Below are 19995 nucleotides of genomic sequence, written 5' to 3' on the forward strand. Positions count from 1 at the left end.
GCTTGCGCCGTTGCACGCGTGCGTGCTTGCACCGACCGCGTGCGTGCTTGCACGCGTGCGCAGCGGGGCGCTCGCAGAATTGGGCGCTCGCGACGCTGCGTGCTGGGGTCCCCCGCCCGCCCGCCCGCCCGCCCCCGTCCCTGGGGAAACGCCGCATCCCTCCGCCGCCGGGCGGGCTGCGGTGATTTATCTACCGGGGGATGCTCTCGGCAGCGGGGGGGGGCACGGGGACCCCCAGAGCGGGGCCCGGGGCCCCCCGAAAGAGTTAAAGGAGGCGAGCGCGGAGGCCCGTCCCTCCCGCGGCCCCATTGGTTTCCCCGGCCCAGGTGCATCCTGCGCTCGTCACCCTCCGGCCGCGGCGCGCACCGGGCTGCGCCGGGCTGGGGCGGGCGCTCGCCCCGACGGGGGCCGAGGCCGGCGGGAGCGGGGGGGCAGCCATGGTGAGTGAGTGGGGGGGCACCGGCACCCCGGGTCCGGAGGCGGGCGGGCCTGGGTCACTTGGCCAAGCCGGGGCGCGGGGCGATGCGTCTCCCGTGGGACCCCCACTGCACCCCCGAGGGACCCCTGTGCACCCCCAAGGGGCCCCCCGGCACCCCCAAGAGATCCCCCATTGCACCCCCATGGGATCCCCAATTGCACCCGCGAGGGACACCCCTGCACCCCCCGAGGGACCCCCCCTTGCACCCCTGGGTGCCCCCCTGCCACCCCGCATCGACTCCCCCAGCCGGGTTTGCTTTGTGGCCAGCAGGTCCCCAGGGTGGGGGGGACCCTAAAGTGGGTGCCCCCCCAACTCCCCCCCCCCAGCACCCCACCCTTGACCCAACCTCCCGGGGATTTGCACTGGGTTTCCCTCTGCAAGCAGAGGGGTGCAGGGGTGCCCCCCCACCCAGCAGCACCCACTTTTGGGGGGGCTGTTTGCAAACAACCCCAAACTGGGCTCCCCCCCTCTTTTTTTTTTTTGTAAACTTTACCCCTTTTTTGCTCCTTTTTAAGCTTTTTTTTTTTTTTAATCCGCAACCGGGGCTCCCCGCAAAACTGGGTGCCCACCCAACCCCCCCTTCCCAGCACCCCTAATTAACGCCAGGGCCTTAATTAACACCAGGTGTTGCTAATTACCCCTTGAGCATCCTAATTACGAGGCGGAGCCCCACTGGGTGCTGACTCCAGGCCGCGGGGATGCAGGGGGCACCCATGGGTGCGGGGGGGGGCCCTGGGCGGGCGCTGCTCGGCCCGTTGGGGTGCGGGGGTGAGCTGGGGGGGCTCGGGGTGACGCTGGGGGCCGGGGGGAGGCGGGGTCGCGCCATGGCGGCGGCAGCGGCCGTGCTCGCTCCGAAATGGCGCCCGGGCGGGAGCTGGAGGCGGCCGGCGGCGGCGCGGGGCGCCCCGATGCCGGGGTGAGGGGCTGCGGGCGGGGGCGGCGGGAGAGCGGGGCGGTGGGTGCCCCCCGGGACCCTCCGGGGGGGGCGGGCTGGGAGCACGTGGGGCTTATTGTTTTTTAAGGCGAAGGGGCGATTTGAGGGGAAACCAGGCAATTTAAGGCCCTGCTAAGACGTGTATAAGTTATAAAGAAGGTGAAAGTCCCTTGGCTGGGGGGGTTAAAGCGTGGGTGCACCCCCCCCTCCCCTTGGGTGCCCCCCCCCCCCCCCCCGTCGGCTGGGGAAATGCGTTTTTATTGTGATTTAAGCAAACAACAGAGCTGGGGGGGGGTGGGGAGGTGGGTGAGGAACAAAAACCACCCCGTTGTGACCCAAAAAAGGGATGTTCCCACTTCGCAAGCTGGGGAGCAGCAAGGGGGGGGAGCACCCATGGGTGCTGCTTTGCCCCGATGCCCCCAACGCGGGGAAAAGGAGGGGGTACGCATGCTAAAAATGCCTCCTGGACCCAATTTCCCCCAAATTAAGGATGCTGGGGGTTGATCCCGGTGCCCCCGGGGGTGTTTCGGGGGTTCGGGCTCAGCTTGGATTCTCTGATGTCTAATGTGGGGTTGAGCCAGCACATCCCTAGCGAAAGGAAATAAAGTGGCTTGCCCTTTTTCTTTTTTTTCTTTTTTTTTTCTTTTTTCCCTTTTTCCTGCTGTTTTCAGGCTGGGGCAGGCAGGCAGGGTGGGGGATCACGAAAAAAACCTCATTTCCTCAGGAAACAGAGTGAAAGCCTTGGACGAAAGCTGGAACTTCAGGAATTTGGTGCTTTGGAGCCATGGGGGCTTCATGGACCCCCCCACTGTGCAAGCGGGGATTTGTGCCCGGAGCTGCACGTTTCAGTCATGTGCAAAGTGCAAAAATAGGGGGAAAAAGTGAAAGGGGATGGAAAAAATATAATGTAAAATCAGATTTCACCAGCGATAAAATCTTGCTGTTAAAGCTTTTTCCCTCCGTGGTTTGCAGGCTTGAGGCAGGCACCCAGGGGTGATTTTGGGGCTGGAAATGGAGCTTTTTGCACAAGCTAGGGGGAAAACTGCCTTTTTCTTGTAACCCTTTTTCTTCCCCGGGTTGGTTTTGTGGCTAATTAAACCCAGGCTGCGATTTGGGATCTGGGGAGACGATGGGATTTGTTGTTAATTGTGCAAGAGGAAGTTTGGGAAGGCTGCTATCGGAAACGGGGCTGAGAACTGGCGCTTTCGTTGCACGCACCTTCCTGCCAGGGGAAGCTGAAGCACGGCTGTGCCGGGTTCCGATCAACTCGGTGTCCCTTTGGGGACGATGGCAGCGGGACGGGGTCATCTGGATGGGTGCAAAACCCCGCCCTGCGCTGCGTCAGGGGCGAAGGGATGTGAGCGGTGCTGCGGGGGCCGGGGTGGGTTTCGGGGCGCTCACCCCGTCAGTGGCGGGCAGAGGGTTGTTTTCCCCAGCGGGAGACAATCCGGCTGGGTGGCAGGGCTGTGCCGGGGGGAAGGAAGCGGCGGCGGCACGATAAGGGCCGGCTGCCAACCCGTGAGGTTTCCCCTTGTTTTTCTGCTGGGGGGGTAAGATAAGAGCCAGGCACCGTCACGCAATAACACCCGGGGGGCCGGCGAGCCGGGAGGGAGCCATGTCAGCAGCCTAAATTCAAGGTGCCATCACCTTTAGGTGCTCAGAGGGACCCCACGGGGTGTTTCGGGGTATGCGTCGTTCGCAGATGGAGCGTGGAGCGTGAGCAAGCCGGTAGTTTTGGGGTGAAAAGCCATTTTTTCCGCTACCAGCCTTTCTTGGGTCCCCGGCACTCCGGGGGTCCCTGGCACGGGGGGGGGGGGGTCCCTCTCCCCGTTTCAGGACTGGGAGCCGGCGGAGGAGGAACCAGCTTTATTCCAGGCTGAAGGGGCGGTTGCACAACCCGGCCCCGGGGGAAAGCGAGGCGGGTTCGGGCTTTGCTCAGCTTTTGGCTCCAGCCCTCATTGCTTTCCATAACCTTCCTCCGGAGTTTGTTTAGCGCTTTACTACCCCGGAGCCATTCGGGATTTAGCTCCCCGGAGGAGGAGGAGGCGGCTTTAGAGGGTGCGTATTCCTTCCTTGCTCTCTTTCCTCCTCCTCTTCCTTGACCTGGAGTCACTGAGCACCTCCGTTTGCTGATCTCCCCGTGCAGATGTCGACCTACAAGCGGGCGACGTTGGATGATGAAGACCCCCTGGACTCCATCAGCGAAGGCGATGGATACCCCAACGGCTTCCAGGTAGGGCTTCGTGTGTGTTTTGGGGTGGAAAAAATAGTATTTTAGGTCCTGGCGAGCGGCAGGGGAGGACTGCAGGAGGGTTTTCTGCCTGGGACCAGCTGTTCCATGGGGCAAAGTCCGGCGTGGGCAGAGCCGTGTTGGCCGCCGCCGCCGCTGCCCTTTGCTCCCCTCCCAGCACCTGGAGCCAGCGACAGGGGAGCCTGCGGGGCTGGATCCTGGCTCGGCTGTTTGCAGTGCCCCAGCACCCAGTTTTTCTGCCGGCCGAACCCCTTCCTGGCGTGGCCGGGGCGAGCAATTATCGTGGTGGTGGGAGCTTTGTCCCCGCACAAAAGGGGATTAGGTTAATTCCTCCCTGAGCAGCGGGAAAGCAGCTTAAAAAGAGCTGAGGGTGTTGAGAAAAAAACCCCATGGCTGCCAGCGTCCGGCCTCGCCTGGAAAGATTTGGGGCTGGAGCGATGCTCTCGGTGCTGGCCTCGCTCCCAGCCCCATTGGTCTCTGCCTAGGATGGTGTTTTCTGCCCCAAAAATCAGAGCTCCACTGTGTTTTTGCTTTCCCTGGCGGGGCCATCTCTGCGCGCCATCGCATCGGGTTGTTTCCTGGGGATGTTTTTTGGCCAAGCGGAAGTATCCTGTTACGGCACTTCCCGCTGCCGCCGTGGCCCCCACCCTGTCCCAGCGCCGGTGATGGGGACGGGGACCACCCGAGGGGTTATAGCCGTGCTCAAGGAGGGGTTTGGGGTGGCACAGGGTAGCAGGTGAGCCTGCCGAAACGCTTGCCCCGCTCCCTTTCCTGCCATTGTGCCGCCCTTCCTGGCCGGTTTCTGGAAGGCAGCTGCTGCCTTTTCCAGCCTGAACTGCACCGGATCCCTCACCAGAGGCCAAATTCGTGCCGTGGGCTGTAGGAAGCAAAATGGGGGATGCGTCAGTAGGTTTTTCCACTGATGGGGAAACATCGCTGCTTTTCCCTCAGGTGAACTTCCGCGGCTCGAGGAGCAGCCTGGGGTGCTGGGCTGAGCGGACGCGTGCCGAGAAGCAGCTCGTGGTGCTGGTGGGGGTGCTGGCGGCCGTGCTGGCGGCATGTCTGCTGGGTCTCATCTTCCAGTACAGAGCCCGTAAGTCCTCACACCGCGCAGGGATTCTACTCCCTTGACCGGGGCAGGTTGCTGGGAGGTTCCCTAGGATGGGATGCTCGGGTGCAGGATGGGATGCTCACCTGCCCCAGGGTGGGATTCTTAGGTACCAGGCAGGATGCTCAGGCGTGGGATTTGATGGTGGGATGCTTGGGCACAAGACAGAATGGTCACCTGCATCCCTTGCCCCAGGGCAGGATGCTCGGGCATGGGGCAGGATGCTCGGGCATGGGGCAGGATGCTCGCCTGCATCCCTCACTCCAGGGTGGGACGCTCGGGCAGTGGGTGGGATGCTTGGGCGCAAGGCTGGGTGTTTGCCTGCACCCCTTGCCCCAGGATGAGGTGCTTGGGCATGGGATGGGATGCTGTCCACATCCTTTGCCCCAGGGCGGGACGCTCGGGCTCTGGGCAGGATGCTTGCGTGTAGGATGAGATGCTTGCCTGCATCCCTTGCCCTGGGACAGGATGATCGGGCACCGGGCAGGATGCTCAGGCATGGGATGGGATACTCGCCCACGTGGTTTGCCCTGGAGTGGGATGCTCAGGTACGGGGCGGGATGCTCGGACACCAGATGGGATATTTGCCCACATCCTTCGCCCTGGGGCAGGATGCTCCGCAGTGTGGCTAATCACACCGTGGCAGAGGATTTGAACCCGTTGTGCCCACCCCCAGGGCCGCCTGCCGTGTGCCTGTCGGAAGCCTGCATCTCCGTCACCAGCTCCATCCTCAGCTCGCTGGACCGGGCGGTCAATCCCTGCGAGGACTTTTTCAGCTACGCCTGTGGGGGCTGGATCAAGGCCAACCCCCTTCCCGATGGCCACTCACGCTGGGGCACCTTCAACAACCTCTGGGAGCACAACCAGGCCATCATGAAGCATCTGCTGGGTGAGTACGCGGGAGCAGTGGGTCCCGGGGCACCGAGGAGCCCCTTTAGGTCTGGGGGATGCCAAAAACGTGCCCGGGGGATGTAAGGTTGGACTTAAACCCCAGCATCAAAGCGATCTGTGACACGCGCGCAGCGAGGACGTTGGGAAGCAGATCCTGGCTGTGTTTGCTCTCCTGGATGTCCCTGGGATTTTTGACCGCGGTGTTGCAGCTCTTTGGTGCTGAGTAGGGGAAGGGTCCTGGCCTCGGCTCCGCAAACCCCATGGCGGCATTCCCAGGAGCTGTAAAATTCAGGATTTGCACCCCAGACTGCATCCAGAGGCCATAGCACCCCAATATCACCTCAAGGATATGGTTTTTTTTCCTCCTGCTATAGCTTCCAGCCTTTGTGAGCAGCCTTTTTGGGGGGCTGGCTGCTAATCTGGCCATTTTTGGGGGCCAAAACTCCCCCAGCGGAGGGGGAATCCTGGGCTCAGCCTCTGTGTGCTGGGCAGCTTATCCAGGCAACCCCGGCGGGGACGGTTTGTTCAAGCCTTGAGCAAACAACTGGCTCCTTATCAGCACTTTCCACTGCGCTGGGGCTGATTGTCTGAAAAGAGAAGGTTTGGGAAGAGTATTGTCTTTCGGGAGAAGGGGGTGGCGCGGGAACGGCTTCGTCCCTGGCTCTTCCCGTAGAAATCTGGTGCTGGTTTTACCGGGAGAAGGGACCGGGCCTCCAGCCAAGCGGTCGTGCTTGGCATTTCCTTGAATTCCTTGGAGCCGAGGGACCTTTAGTTAATAAAACCACGCAGCTGGGAAGCCAAAGGTGCAAGCTGTCTCATGAGGGAAAAAAGAAAAAAACCCAAACTCTGGGGAAGCAGATTTTTTTTTTTTGGGGGGGGGGGGTGTGGAATAAAAGGATGGTTTTGGCGGTGGAGGAGAAAAATGCGTTTATTGTTCCTTCTTGCAGGAATAAACAATATAGGGCTGGGGAGCGCCAGCACAGGGGCAAGGGCAGTGCAGGGGGCTGGATGATGCTGGGAACATCAGAGCTGCTGGAAAAATGCTTTTTGTTTTTTCTTTCTTTATCTTTCTGCTCCAAAGAGCCGGAGCAGTCGCTGCGGGTGGGAGAGGAGATGAGGGCAGGAGGCCAGGAAGGGGCTGGGGGCCGTGGGATGTTCTTGGGGGCACGGAGGGGACCAGCGGGGCAATCCTCAGCGCCGTTTCAGAGCCTGCCTTGCCTAAAACGGGGCTGAATATTTCTCCAGTGGAAGGGTGGGGGCTCCGGCACGCATCAGCAGCCCCTGCAGGGGAATGGGTGCCCGTCCCCGGGGACCCCCTGCGAGCCCCCCTGGGTACCTCCCACAGAAAACACCACGGCCAACGTGTCGAGCGAGGCAGAGCGCAAGGCGCAGCGTTATTACCAAGCCTGCATGAACGAGAGCAAGATCGAGGAGCTGCGTGCCACCCCGCTCATGGAGCTCATCCAAAAGGTTCGTCCCCTTCCTTGCGGAAAAGCCGCCTTCCCTAGGCAGCTGCAAAATGGGAGGAAAAAGCTCATTTATGGGCAGTCTCAGCACCTTCCAGACCCTGTTCCTGGTGTTTCCCGGGGCAGAGCATCCCCCAGGGCAGGCAGGCAGAGCGAGGCAGGGATTTATAGGCAGGTCTTGCCTCTCCTGGGCTTTTTAGCCCCATTGTAAGACGTTTCCCCCCAGGATGGGTATTGGGGGAGTATTCAAGTAACTCTGGGTGGTTGTTCCTTAACCAAAAGCCAGTTGCTGTCTGTCCCCAGCTGGGTGGCTGGAACATCACAGGTTCCTGCGCAGGGGACAACTTCAACGCGACGCTGCGGGAGGTGACGGCACATTACCGCACCTCGCCCTTCTTTTCCGTCTACGTCAGCGCCGACTCCAAAAACTCCAACAGCAACGTCATCCAGGTGGATCAGTCGGGGTTAGGCCTGCCGTCGCGGGATTACTACCTGAACAAGACGGAGAATGAGAAGGTAAGGTCGTTGGGGGAAATCTGGTTTTGCCGGGGAGGTGCTGTGGGTGGGTGGCATGCTGATCCCCATGCTGAACCCACCACGCTGATCCCCCCATCCCACCACGTAGGTGCTCGCCGGGTACCTGAACTACATGGTGCAGCTGGGGATGTTCCTGGGAGGCACCGATGAGGAGTCGACGCGGCAGCAGATGCAGCAGATCTTGGACTTCGAGACAGCGTTGGCCAACATCACCATCCCGCAGGAGAAGCACCGGGATGAGGAAGTCATCTACCATAAAATGACAGCTGGAGACCTGAAGGTAGGGATGGGGTTGGCGAGCCTCCCCGCCCCGCCGTGGTTTGGGAAGCGGGGCGGACGGGTGGAGGTGACGCAGCTCCTGAGGAAGCCCAACACCAGCCAACACTGCCTGGGAAGCTCTTGTGCAATAGCTTGGCCTGTGTCCTCCTTGGGGAAATCCCATCCTGACCCGCTCCTCCCAGCCTCCGGACCACCCCTGGGGCTGGCGGCCGTCCCGCTGCGGCACTAACGCCCTCCCAGCACTGCTGCCCGCGGGCCGGCTGCAGACGTCAGCCCGGTCACCTCCCTGTGTCCCCAGAGGGGTCCTAATGGGTTGTGTCAACATTTTTGACACCCGCCCCACTTTCTTTTCCTTTGCGGGAGGAAATTGTTTACTCCCCTCTGACCTTTGGAGGATGCTGCTGTTAGAGGAACCGGTCTCTGCAAAATCAGCTGAATCCCTCAAATGGGGGCTGATGCAGCGGCTTCCAACTCGGGGAGCAGCTGCTGCTCCTGTCTGATGGTTTTCGGATCCATAGCAGCAGCGTGGCTTTTGCAGGAGCTGGCGCCGGCCGTGGACTGGATGCCCTTCCTCTCTACGGTCTTCTACCCTGTGGAGCTCAACGAGTCGGAGCCTGTCGTGGTCTACGCCAAGGAGTACCTGGAGCAGGTCTCTGACCTCATCCTGGCCACCGATAAATGGTGAGAACCCCCAGCCCGTGCAGAGGGGTGCCCAGGGTGGGCAGGCATGTCCTGCTGCCTGCTCACCGCCTCTTGCTGCAGTCTCCTCAACAACTACATGATCTGGAACCTGGTGCGGAAAACCAGCCCCTTCCTTGACCAGCGCTTCCAGGATGCAGAGGAGAAATTCATGGAAGTGATGTATGGGACAAAGAAGGTGAGGGGGGAGCCCCTGAGGCCCCCAAATCGCCATCAAAATGGTGACAGCTTTTTAAGCAAAGCTCCCGTCACGTTGCATCCAAAAAATAGAGACGAGGGGCAGGTTTTGGGGTTGCAGCTCCGGTGCAGGGGGATGGATGCGGACCTCATCTCCTGGTGGGGCAACGTGGTGGGAAGGTGGGGGGCTTTGGCCGTGCCACTGCTGATGACCACCTCTTGTCCCATGCAGACCTGCCTCCCACGTTGGAAATTTTGTATCAGTGACACGGACAACAACCTGGGCTTCGCCCTGGGGGCCATGTTTGTCAAGGCCACCTTCGCTGAGGACAGCAAGCAGGTGGTATGTCCCCAAGCGAGCAGCACGTGAGCCACCACGATGGTGGATGGTTGGGACAGCCAGTGTTTCCCTGCCCACCTTTTGTCCACCATGCATCTCCGTTCACTGGGGTTTTCACCGGTCTGCATGCCGTCTCTGCATCCCAGCCTCTTCCTTCCCACCGGTGCGAAGGGTCCTTGAACTCTCCGGGGTGGGAAGCCGGCTCTGCGGACCGACGTTGTGCCACCTTGTTTTGTCTAGGCAGAGGAAATGATTGCGGAGATTAAAACAGCCTTCGAGGAAAGCCTGGAGACCCTGCAGTGGATGGACAAAGAGACGAGGAAATCGGCCAAAGAGAAGGTGAGGCGCTGGCAGCAGCGCTGGGGAGGAGAGGGTGGTGGTGGAAGGTGGTGGGGCTGGGCGAGCCCATCCTTCCATCCCTGGCCCTAAAAGCACTTTGGTCCTTGTCACCCCCCAGGCAGATGCCATCTACAACATGATTGGCTACCCCAAGTTCATCATGGACCCCAAGGAGCTGGATAAAGTCTTTAATGACGTGAGTTGGTCAGATATGTCCCCTGGGTCTCCTGTTCCCCCCTCCACTAGCATATGCAGGACATGTGCCCATCACCATGGCCTCAGAACAGCCTTGAACCCCAGGTTTCCTCCAGAAGGGTCTCATCCATGTCCTTGGCCCTTCTCCGAGGACCTTCAAGAGAGCTGAGGGCCAGTCCTGGGGTGGCTGGGGCTCTTGGGATCCCTGCCCGGGAAGAGGAGGAACCAGTTTCCGTAACGGTGATTCATTGCTCTCCCAAGACTCCGCAGATGTTGGAGAGGAGGAGAAACAAGAGCGGTTGTAACCCAGCTGGCTCCGGAGGCTCAAACATGACCATGGAGGGAGGAGCAGGGCCAGGCAATGACTGCACGATGCTCACGCCTTGCTCTTTTGCAGTATGAGGCTGTGTCCGACCTCTACTTCGAGAATGTCATGCAGTTTTACAACTTCTCGGCCAGGGTCACCGCCGACCAGCTCCGGAAAGCGCCAAACCGGGACCAGTAAGTTCTCTGCTCCGCTTCCCTCTTGCACTCAGCAGGAATATCACAATATCTGGAGCAGTGGGATTTGGTGTCCACCAGACCATGCTGGGTTTGGGGAGTTAAATTTGGGCCGACGGCTTTGCACCGTGATAAGCGGATGGTGCCAGAGCAACCATCAGCGATGGGTTTGTGCTGGCACATTGGCTGTGTCCGTGTCCCCGCAGGTGGAGCATGACACCTCCAACGGTCAACGCGTACTACTCTCCCACCAAGAATGAGATTGTCTTCCCTGCCGGCATCCTCCAGGCCCCTTTTTACACCCGTGCGTCTCCCAAGTAAGAGCCTAGGGAAAACGGGGAGGGCAGGATTCCCAAATTTCCTCCCGTCCCAAAATTTGAGGCTACATTTCATGGCTGCGAGGAGCAGCGGCTGCTCTCTAAATCTCAGCATCGCCCTCCTGCAGGTCGCTGAATTTTGGTGGGATCGGCGTGGTGGTGGGCCATGAGTTGACACACGCCTTTGATGACCAAGGTATGGCCAGGGCTAGGTGGGTGGGCTGCCGGTGGGGGGGCCATTGAGGTGACAAAGGACCCACTGTGTTTTTGGCAGGCCGGGAATATGACAAGGACGGCAACCTGCGTCCCTGGTGGAAGAACTCCTCGGTGGAGGCCTTCAAGCGTCAGACAGAGTGCATGGTGGAGCAGTATGGCAACTACACCGTCAACGGCGAGGCCGTCAATGGCAAGCACACCCTTGGGGAGAACATCGCTGACAATGGGGGCCTCAAGGCTGCCTACCGGGTAGGGCCGCGGGGCTGGGGACACGTGGCAGGTGAGCGGCGTGGTGGGATCGGTGTTGTCCCCTGAGCCTGCTGTGGTCCCCGGTGTCCAGGCATATCAAAACTGGCTGAAGAAGAATGGGGATGAGGAAACCCTCCCGACCCTCGGCCTCACCAACCACCAGCTCTTCTTTGTTGGCTTCGCCCAGGTAGGTCACTTGGTGGTGGGCAGCGAGGATGGATGCACAGGTTTTTGCAGGGTGGAGGCATGCCCAGACGGTGTTGGGAGGGTGTGACGGCAAAACTTGAGGTCTCCAGAGATGCTGCGTGGTGGATGGAGAACCAGATCGGGGTGGTGCCGCTTCAAAAGCGAGACAAAGCTGGAGCTTGAGCTGTGTTGGTGCCCATCACACAAGCGGGGAGGTCTGATGTGGCACCGAGTGGGGCCCTATGGTTGCGGACGCCAGTCTCTCGCCCTCTACTCGCAGGTGTGGTGTTCGGTTCGCACGCCGGAGAGCTCGCACGAGGGACTCATCACCGACCCCCACAGCCCCTCGCGTTTCCGTGTCATCGGCACAGTCTCCAACTCCCGGGAGTTTGCGGAGCATTTCGGCTGCCCCCTCGGCTCCCCCATGAATCCCCCCAAGAAGTGCGAAGTCTGGTGATGGGCGAGCGCCCGAGGGAACCAGCTGCCCGTTGCTTCATCCTCTGCTGACGGCTGAATTTCCCTGGTCCTTTTGAGAGGCTCAAACCACTTCTCCGTGCAACAAACTGCCCAGCTCGCAGCTGGAGCGGCACCCCGCGTCCCGGTATCATCCGAGGTTCGATCCACTGTGAAAACTCCTCATCCCCTCGCTCATTTGTGAAACGACTTCGATTTGGGGGTCTTTTCTTTCCCACCATGACCAGGCCACGTATCGAGGCACATGCGTCCATGGGCACTACCCCGTACTTACACATGCAGCGCTCCAGCCTCACCCACCGCCCCGGCAAAAGCTTCTTAGGAGGCGATAAAGGGAACGCTGCGGCGCCGGCGGGTTTGGCTGCGTGTCTAAATACACCCGACGTACCTTCCTCTCTCCAAAGATGCGCACATGAGGATGGAAAATATTTTAAGATATATTTTTTTGGGGGGGAAATATATATATTTTTTTCATGCGTTGTAGAATACACTGGAAAATTTCAGGGAAAATGCATTTTAAAGCCTTTTTTTTTTTTTTTTTTTTTAGTCAAAGATTAGTATATTTATTAATTTTTTTTTTACTCAGTGCAGCTGTAGGTGCAGCACCATGTGGTGACAGTCCCTTGGCTGGGGAAGCTGGATTGGGCTGCCCGGGCTGCAGATGCAACTAGCCAGCCCCAGGTCCCGGGTTTTTCTGGGAGGGGCCATCCTCGGAGAATGCTGATGGGGAAATTGGGGACAGCAGGCCTGGGGACAGGGCTGGAGGATGCCGCGGGTCGCAGAAAGGCTCTGCCGGGATGCTGCGGCTCCTGGGATTAGCTTTAATTTCAGAGTGCAAAGGGAAAAGTTGACGTGCCAAAGATGTAACCAAGGTGGTGATGGTGTGGATGAAGCACCCGGTTCTCCCTCCTGTCCCCTCTGAAGCAAGGTCAGCCGTGACTTCCCGGCCCAAAAGCTTCCCCAGACAAGTGCAGGCGGTTCCTGCTGCTGCTTCGCTCGCTGCCGTGCCCGGCCTCTGCGCCTGGGAAACTGCAAGCCCCGAAATCACGGCACAGCCCCAAACCTCCATCCCTCTGTGGCTGGTTTGGCACCAGTGCGAGATCTGGCCAGGATGGGGGCAAGGGGCTTTCTTAAAGTTTTGTTGTTTTTTTTTTTTAATATTCCTTTTGCGGTTTTGAGAGGAAAACCACTGACAGTAGCTCAGGTGCTGTGTGTTGTCTCATGGAGCGCCTTCTTGCTCTAGACAGAAAGCAAAGACGTAGAGGGATTTTTAATATTTATATGTAAAAGGAGGGATGGGGGGGGATTTCTTTTGTAACTATTTTTTCACCCTACACGTGGGCCTTATCGTAATTGAAATAAATACTTTTTACTGGGTCTGGAGCTGCTCATGACTTGTTTTTTCTGACAGCAGGAGCGCCTTGCATACCTTTATCTGCATTTTTCTCCCCGTCCACACCAATGAGACCATCCTGCGCTGACAAAATTGAGCCAAGGAGGCTTTTCCCAGCCTGTGCTTGGCGTCTGCCGCCTCTCTTGGAGGCTAAAGCCAGGCTTTTGTGCCCAAAAACCTCACTCTCGCTGCGGGTGGTTGTTTGCTTTCCACCTCTATGGCACGGCCCCACACATCTCCCCAGCAGGGAGGTCTTTCCCGGCTGCTTTTCCTTCCTTCCGGGTGAGTTTTTGGCCAGCCGGGCTGCGCTTGGATCCAGTGGCATGGGCCCTGCACAGGTTGCTCTCCAAACGGCCTTATTTATAGCTCCGCGATGCCGGCTGGATGCTGCCAGCTCAGTAGCGCAGGCCAACGTTTGCTCCCGAGTGGATGCTCCGTGGTTTTGTCAGGCTTGCCCAAAAAATTCAAGGCAGGACCTGGACCGCAGGCTCTCCACCAAGCCTCACCCCAGCACCTGGGAGGGCCGATAGCCGTAAAACAAGGAATACGTTGGGTGCTCGTTTGCTATTTAGTCTTGGCTTGTTGTCAGGGGCTGGATTTGGGCTGCAGCCCCCCAGTTTTGCCCCATCGGTAGCGAGCTCTTGGAAACACAGAGCGTTTTTGCTGCCGGGATGGGCAGGACTGAGCCAGTGGCGTGCAGGGGCGGTGAGTGTTGCATAAGTTAAGATGGTAAATTTTACCTCTTGCTGTTTTTTTACTGTGTTTTCTCTCCCAGATTGAATCGAAATGCTTTCTGCTTGCATGACGCTGTGCGAGGCCCTCTGTTTCCTGCAGAGCTGGGAGACCAGCTGTGGCCGTTGTTTTCTCCGGGATCTGGCTGGAAATGGTGGTGCAAACCCGCAGAGGGCAGTGGAGCAGAGAAATCTCCACTTCTGGGCTGGCAGGAGTTAGCAACGCTACCGGTGTGGTATTTTGGCCTGGATCTGGCCCTGTGTGTTTAAAATACGGTGAAACGCCTGAGTTCCTAGGAAAAGAGAAGAGCGATGTGGGTGTAAGGCAAAGAGGAATTAAGCGGGGAGAGCAAGGCTGAGATGAAAGGGTGTTTTCCCAGCTGCAAGAAGCAGGGAGGGGAGCACAGCCCGTGGCGTGGAGAGGTAGGATGCTGTTAGAGGCGGTTTAGCCATCCGGAAGGGAAATACTTTGGCTCTCGGGGGTTTACTCGCAGTGAGGTGTCTCGGCCACCACCGAGGGTTCAGCCCCAGCGCAGGAAGGGTTTCAAGGGCGAGCGTCAGCTTGCATCGTGGCAGGGGACGCCACGGTCAAGGCTCCCCGCGCTGGGCTTGGAGCCGGCGGTGGATGTTTGCCTCTCTGGGAAGCTGCTGGGTGTAGGCAGAGAGGCAGGAGGTGACTCATCCCGCTCGCGTGCCAGTGCCTGGCGTGGGCTTGCCTGATCCTGGGTGGTATTTGCTTTATTTTGCAGTCAGCCGTGCCCGGGGGGCAGAGACGTTTGCCGAGGGCTGAGTCTGGGCAGGAGGAGGAATGGGGAAAGCTCCAAGCAGGGCTGGGTTGCCTTTTTTTTTTTTTTTTTTTTTCCCCCCGTGTTTTTTTTGCCTGGAGGGTGTTGGAAGGGGATCAGTGGGGGGGAAAAGCAGGAGAAGCCCAAAGAAGGAGGCGCTGCCGTGCTGTGCTGGGTGAAAGCGGGTGCCTGGAGCCTGCTGGAGCTTCCAAAATGAGCTGGAAATGGTGGTTCTTCACAGGTTTGGTGGGGCCGAGCCAGCCTTCCAGGTGTGAGAGGCTAAACGCAACCATCTGAACTGCTCTTCTCCTTTCTAGTTTTCCCTCTCCAAGCAGGATCTAACCCCCAACACATCACGACAGTGCTGGGGTCACCTACCAGGACCATCAGATTTTAGGGCAGTGAACGGGCCAAAAGCTTCCTCAAACAATTCCTGCAGGAGAACAGCCCTTTTCCAGTGATACCCCAATCCTTTACTCCCTTTTCCTAAGTTCACCAACAGCTCTGGCGTTCCTACTGTACTCTTTGCCGCATGGTTGTGAGTATCTCTGCTGTGCCAGGTACATGAGACACTGGTGGGACTGGAAAAAGGGTTGGTGATGCTCTGAAACAAGAGCTCAGCACTGTAAACTCAAGCTGCCGGCAGCGACGCATCGGTTCCCAGGTGCTAATAAAGCTAGCAGGAAAAATAGGAGGAAAAATGAAATGGAGAGGAACCAGAAGCAGGAGGAAGGGCGTGAATCCAGCTGGCACTTGCTCAAGCTTGCCAAATCTGCAGGTTTCATTGGCCAAATCGTCCTATGTGGGGTAGTATGGAAGAGAGACCTGTCTGCTTTTTCCTCTTAGGGGAAAAAAAAAGGTAAAAATATGGCTGGGGGGAGGCATGGATTCTGGAGGAGCTTTAAGGCAGAGGCAGGAGCCTGGCTCCTTCGCATGGCTAGCACGCTTTGGGAGCTTCAGCAGACAATATGGTGACAATGCTGGTTTTTTTCCTTTCTAAATGGTAAAAAGAAGTGATATATCTAAAGATATTCGAACTAGGAGGCTCTTTCACAGCTGTGTTTACAGGCAGCTATTTCTGTAGAACAGAGGGAGCCATAGATGTCAATTTGCTTTTGGTACTAATTTCCTTTCGCATGAAGGGGTGTACCAGGAGAAGTGCCACGCTTGGGAGGCAGTCAATGGAATGGGGCCAGGCACCGAACCCCCCAAACCACACAGCTTTACTTGCACCCTCAAAATTATTACAGCAAAGTCTTTACGAGCTGTGGAGGGGGATCCATCTTCCCAGTAAGCTGTAGACAGGAGAGATGTGCTGTGCGTGCAGCAGCTCTCCAGGATGACTAGAGATCTATCAGTCCTTGGGCAAAGCCCCTACCATGATAAAAGTTCCTCCTTTGTTCTCCCATTTTTGGGGAGTGGGGGAGCACTTGGCTCTTCTTTGAGGTCATTCTCATTTCTCTCTTCAGTCTTTAGTTTTCCTGGTGGGGAATCGGCAGTTGATCTGGCAGGCAGTAGGCTGCAGAGGAAAACTGGCTCAGAAAAAAATACCTGGAGTCCCCTCTAAATATTTGTTCCTGGTTGCAGATGGAAATAGTCCCCACTCAGGACTTCTTCACAGGCTGGCAAGGCTTGGTTGGGCTTTTTCCCCTCAAAAAAATCTCATCATTTTCCATTTTACCCCATTTCCCACAAGCAGTTTGAGGTAGATGTGAGCTCACCTCATCCCAGGCATTTCCCTTACCCCAGTGCAGAACAAAAAGCACAGAAAGGGAAACTAAATAGCATGCTCGTCATCTTCCCTCTGCCACCGGCTCCGCTAATACCTTCTGGCGCTATGCAGTGTGCTCGTTTGCTGGGGCTGTACCCTGTAGATAGCATCTTAGTAAGTAAGAAACTATTCCAGTCGCACAGCTACTCTTACTGGAGGCCACTGCAGCGGCTTAAGTGGGGTGGCAGCTCACGGGAGCTTTTCTTGAGATCACACCTTGGACGAGGGCGAGCCCTGGGGTATGCTACAGTCCTCGTGTGTCGGCACAGGCGGGTGTCATGTCCTAAACCTGACCTGCACAAACCGAATGGTTTAATAATTCGGAGTCTGACTCAAAAGGGAAAATGTACTCAAGACCCTTCTACTATATTTTGGCCACTGGCTGCTATGCTGAGTTTTGCTCTAGTGAACAACACCAAGTTCAGATTCTCCCCCTTCAGATTTGTATTTTAAAACTCAAAATTACTTTTCTGCTTACAAATGGGGCTGTTGTGGAGACATGGATAAATGTGACTCATTGGGTAGGTTTTCTTTAGTGGGCAAGACCCCTATCTTCTGTCAACTTCCAGCTGCAGCACCAGTTACTCACTAAGTGCCTGAATATACCACCAAGAGAGCTGTTTAATAAAAGCTTTTAAGGGTTTATTTGTGATTGCTTTGAAGTATTATCTTCCTCCTAAACTCGCAGCTGCCCAGAAGATGCAGCAGACAGGATGCAAATAAACTATGGAAAACTTTCCTCAAGCAGCTCACGTACCCCAGGCTGGGTGACATGGGGCAGCAATACCTGTCGGCGCAGCGAAGGCGCTGGGAGCGTCTCCCAGGGACGTGCGGCGCAGCAGGAACGTCGGTAGGTGCCAGCCGGCTGGAATGAGCCCTCGGGAGCCAACAGTGGGACAGGACAAGTCAGGACAATCCAGCGGCTGCTTGATTCTGCTCTGAGGTCCTTTTTATCTACCCAAGACAGCACAAACCGCCTTCACCCCTGCCAAGCTCAGCCCGGCAGCGGTCACAAGGAGGGTGCTGCAGCCTGGCTGTGAAATGCTGAAGATGGCGGCAGTGTGGCAACCCTTGGGGGGCAAAGGCAGCGGTGCAGGGGTGTGAGGAAGATGCCTGCTGCCCCCAGGGCAGGCCCACAGGGCCCTCCCCACACCGGTCCCCATTGCCGGAGGCGGGCTGCCTCAGGGGCTGCTGGGCCTCCCTCGGCCGCCATGTCACCCTCAGGGCTGCCAGCCCTCACGCCTCACGCTGCAGGGCTGCCCCTGCCTGCTGCCCCAGGAGCCTGGGATGTGGCTGGGGGCCGTAGGGCTGGCAGCGGGGCTGGGGGTGAGTTTTTGGGCAGGGGGAAAGCCGCTGTGCCCTAGGGCCCGCCGGAGGGTGGGTGCTGCGGGGGCCCGGCGCCCCCTCACAGCCGAGGGCCGCTCCCTCACAGCCGAGCGCTGCCGAAGTCGCTCCGGGCCAAGCCGAAAACGCCCGAAGCTGCGGCCTCGCCGCTCCCGAGAGGCTCCGAAGAGTCCCGAGCGCCTCCGCCTGGGCGGGAATCCCTCCTCCGAGCCTGTCCGAAGCTTCCCGAACAGCCTCACGCCCTCGGTCTCCGGAAAGAGCCGAAGTTTCCCGAGCGCGGGGGTCACGGGAGGTGCCGGGCTGAGCGCGGAGGGAGGGGGGGAACACGGGGAGGAGGACGCGTGCGCCCGCGAAGGCCTCCGGAAGAAGCCGAGGTTTGCCGAACGCCGCTCGCCAGCGAGCGGCTCCGGAAATAGCCGAAGGTTGCCGAGCGCCGGTGGGCCGAGCGGCTCCGGAGCGGCCCGAAGGCGCCCGAGCGTCCGTCCTGCCGGACTGCTGGAGGCGGCCGCAGCGCCATGTTTGATGCTCCGCTACTTCAGTGAGGAAAATCCGCCGGCATCGCCCGAGAGCCGCCACCGCGAAGGGCTCCGCTGCCCCCGGGGAGGGGGACCGAGACCCCCCGCCGCCGGCGGCTCATGAGCAGCGCGGCCTGAGCCGCCTCCCCCCCTCCCCTCCCCGCCGGCCCCTCTCCCGTCCCCTCCCCGCGCCGAGCCCTCCGGGAGGCGCGTTGTCACGGAGACCGGCGCCGGTGCCGGCCCGCCGCGCTGCCCCGGCCGCCGCACCGGCCCCCGGCCCGCTCCCCGGCTCCCCCCCGGCCCCGGCCCCGCTCCCCGCCGGGGGGTGGTGGCTCCGCTTGGCGATGAGTTTACCGCAGAAGGCGGCTTTGAAACCCGGCGCGGCGGCGGCGGCGGGGACCGGCCCCGGGAGCGGGGCGGCGGCGGCAGCGGCGGCGGCGGGGCCGCCTCCCCCCCCGGCTCCCCCTCACCCGGCGGCGGCGCCGGCGCCTCACCCCAACATCAGGGCCTTGCCGCCCCAGCCGCCCCAGCAGTATCCTTTGCCCCTGGGGGGTGGGGGGGCGACACCCGCTTCCCCACAGCGAGCGGGGCCCGGGGGGGTGAGGGGCCGCGGGGGCCCCCTCGGTCCCGGGGGGTGTGGGGAGGGGGCGCCCCGCGGGGGTGGCGGTTGGGGGCTCCCCGCTCCTGTTTGTGTGTGTGTTTGTGTGTGTGCGTGCGTGTGCCCCCCCCCGTGCAAAGGAGGGGCTGCACCTGCTGGGGTGGTGCGGGGAAAGGGGGTGCCTCCCCCCCCTCTGCGAAGGGGTTGGTTTGGGGGTTCACCCCCTTCCCCTGGGGAAGGCAGAGGGTCCCCCAGCCCCCTTCCCCCCCCGGAGCAGCGGTGACCCCCAGGGGTAAACTTTTAATTATAAATCGCTCCTCAGTTTTGCCTCCGGTCCTGCCCAGGTAAGTGCTTTGGTTTTGTTGTTTTTCCAGGCGAATTTAAACCCGGGTTTTTTCAGCCGGGGCCGATTTTCATGTGATTTATTTTATTTTATTTTATTTTTATTTTATTTTTATTTTCTTTCTTGGCTGGTGGAAATAAATCTCAGGTGGAATGTTGCGCCGAGCAGCTTTCTCTGCGAGGCCACGCGTGATGGGGAGGAGAAGGCTCCCACTCAAAAAATCCCACCGCCAAAACGGCCACCGCTACAAAGAGAGGCCGGCGGTTGCTGCGAATGTTTTTTAAAGGTCTTCAGTTCTCTGCTGCGACTAGGCCCCAAGTCAGGAGGTAAATACTGCAGGGATCAGCAGGAAAGTGGGGTGGCCAGCCTGCCTGCCTGGGTGAGGTTTTGTTTCCAGCCTCGGACAGCATCCCTTGGCAAACTGGCTTTTCTCCTCCACACCCCCCCCCCCCCCCCCAAAGTTTTTTGGGGGAAGTGTGACGTGAAAAACATACTTGGTGAAATACTGCCTTGCTGTGTTATCCGGGAATGGTGTGGCGTGCTGTGCAGGGGACGGTCAGGAGTGTGTTTTGCTATTTATTGGTGGTGGTGACTTAGGTTTTAATGTGGAAGTGCAGGGTGTTTTGCTGAGGGCTGTTTCAGCTGTGTGATGATGCCTGTGCTCTTCAAGAAATGTGTTCTCTGCGTATAAGCGTTTTATTGCTCTCACTTTCATTTTTGAGGTGGGAAAACCGAGCCCTTTTATAATCAGTTTAGGTCCATTGTTTTCTTGAGCTTCCGGCAAGAATCGTTCTTGCCATGACCACAAATACGTTGCTTAAATCATGAGACTGTTGACGTTACAGATTTGTTTGGGTCAAGTGAAAAACCTCTGAAGA

General features: G+C 58.9%; 2 protein-coding genes across 12 annotated transcripts in view; both read left to right on the forward strand.

Moving 5' to 3' along the window:
• The first annotated feature begins 189 nt into the window (after positions 1-189).
• On the forward strand, positions 190-13014 carry ECE1 (endothelin converting enzyme 1). 3 transcript variants are annotated; one of them, XM_075520592.1, is made up of 19 exons: positions 190-440; positions 3397-3470; positions 3559-3645; positions 4615-4756; positions 5448-5660; positions 7008-7132; positions 7432-7644; positions 7754-7945; positions 8483-8625; positions 8707-8821; positions 9053-9163; positions 9401-9499; positions 9618-9695; positions 10092-10195; positions 10402-10512; positions 10641-10708; positions 10787-10977; positions 11069-11164; positions 11444-13014. In XM_075520592.1, exons 3-19 carry the CDS (start codon positions 3559-3561, stop codon positions 11618-11620), a joined length of 2265 nt encoding a protein of 754 aa, XP_075376707.1. In that variant the 5' UTR covers positions 190-440; positions 3397-3470; the 3' UTR covers positions 11621-13014. The 3 variants fall into 3 exon arrangements, with proteins under 3 accessions (XP_075376707.1, XP_075376706.1, XP_075376708.1); XM_075520593.1 differs by lacking the exon at positions 190-440 and adding an exon at positions 1465-2488; XM_075520591.1 differs by lacking the exon at positions 3397-3470.
• Positions 13015-18184: 5170 nt separating this feature from the next.
• Positions 18185-19995, forward strand: part of EIF4G3 (eukaryotic translation initiation factor 4 gamma 3) — a 149200-nt gene continuing 147389 nt past the window's right edge. For 7 of the 9 annotated variants that reach the window (XM_075520555.1, XM_075520549.1, XM_075520553.1 and 4 more), the window contains exon 1: positions 18370-18708. In XM_075520555.1, the coding sequence (XP_075376670.1) occupies positions 18521-18708 (188 nt within the window). In that variant the 5' untranslated portion in view covers positions 18370-18520. Of the gene's footprint in view, positions 18709-19995 lie in introns of all 9 variants that reach the window. The other 2 variants (XM_075520558.1, XM_075520563.1) reach the window with 1 other exon arrangement.

The sequence above is a fragment of the Mycteria americana genome, chromosome 18 (assembly GCF_035582795.1).
Source record: "Mycteria americana isolate JAX WOST 10 ecotype Jacksonville Zoo and Gardens chromosome 18, USCA_MyAme_1.0, whole genome shotgun sequence".
Lineage (NCBI taxonomy): Eukaryota > Metazoa > Chordata > Aves > Ciconiiformes > Ciconiidae > Mycteria > Mycteria americana.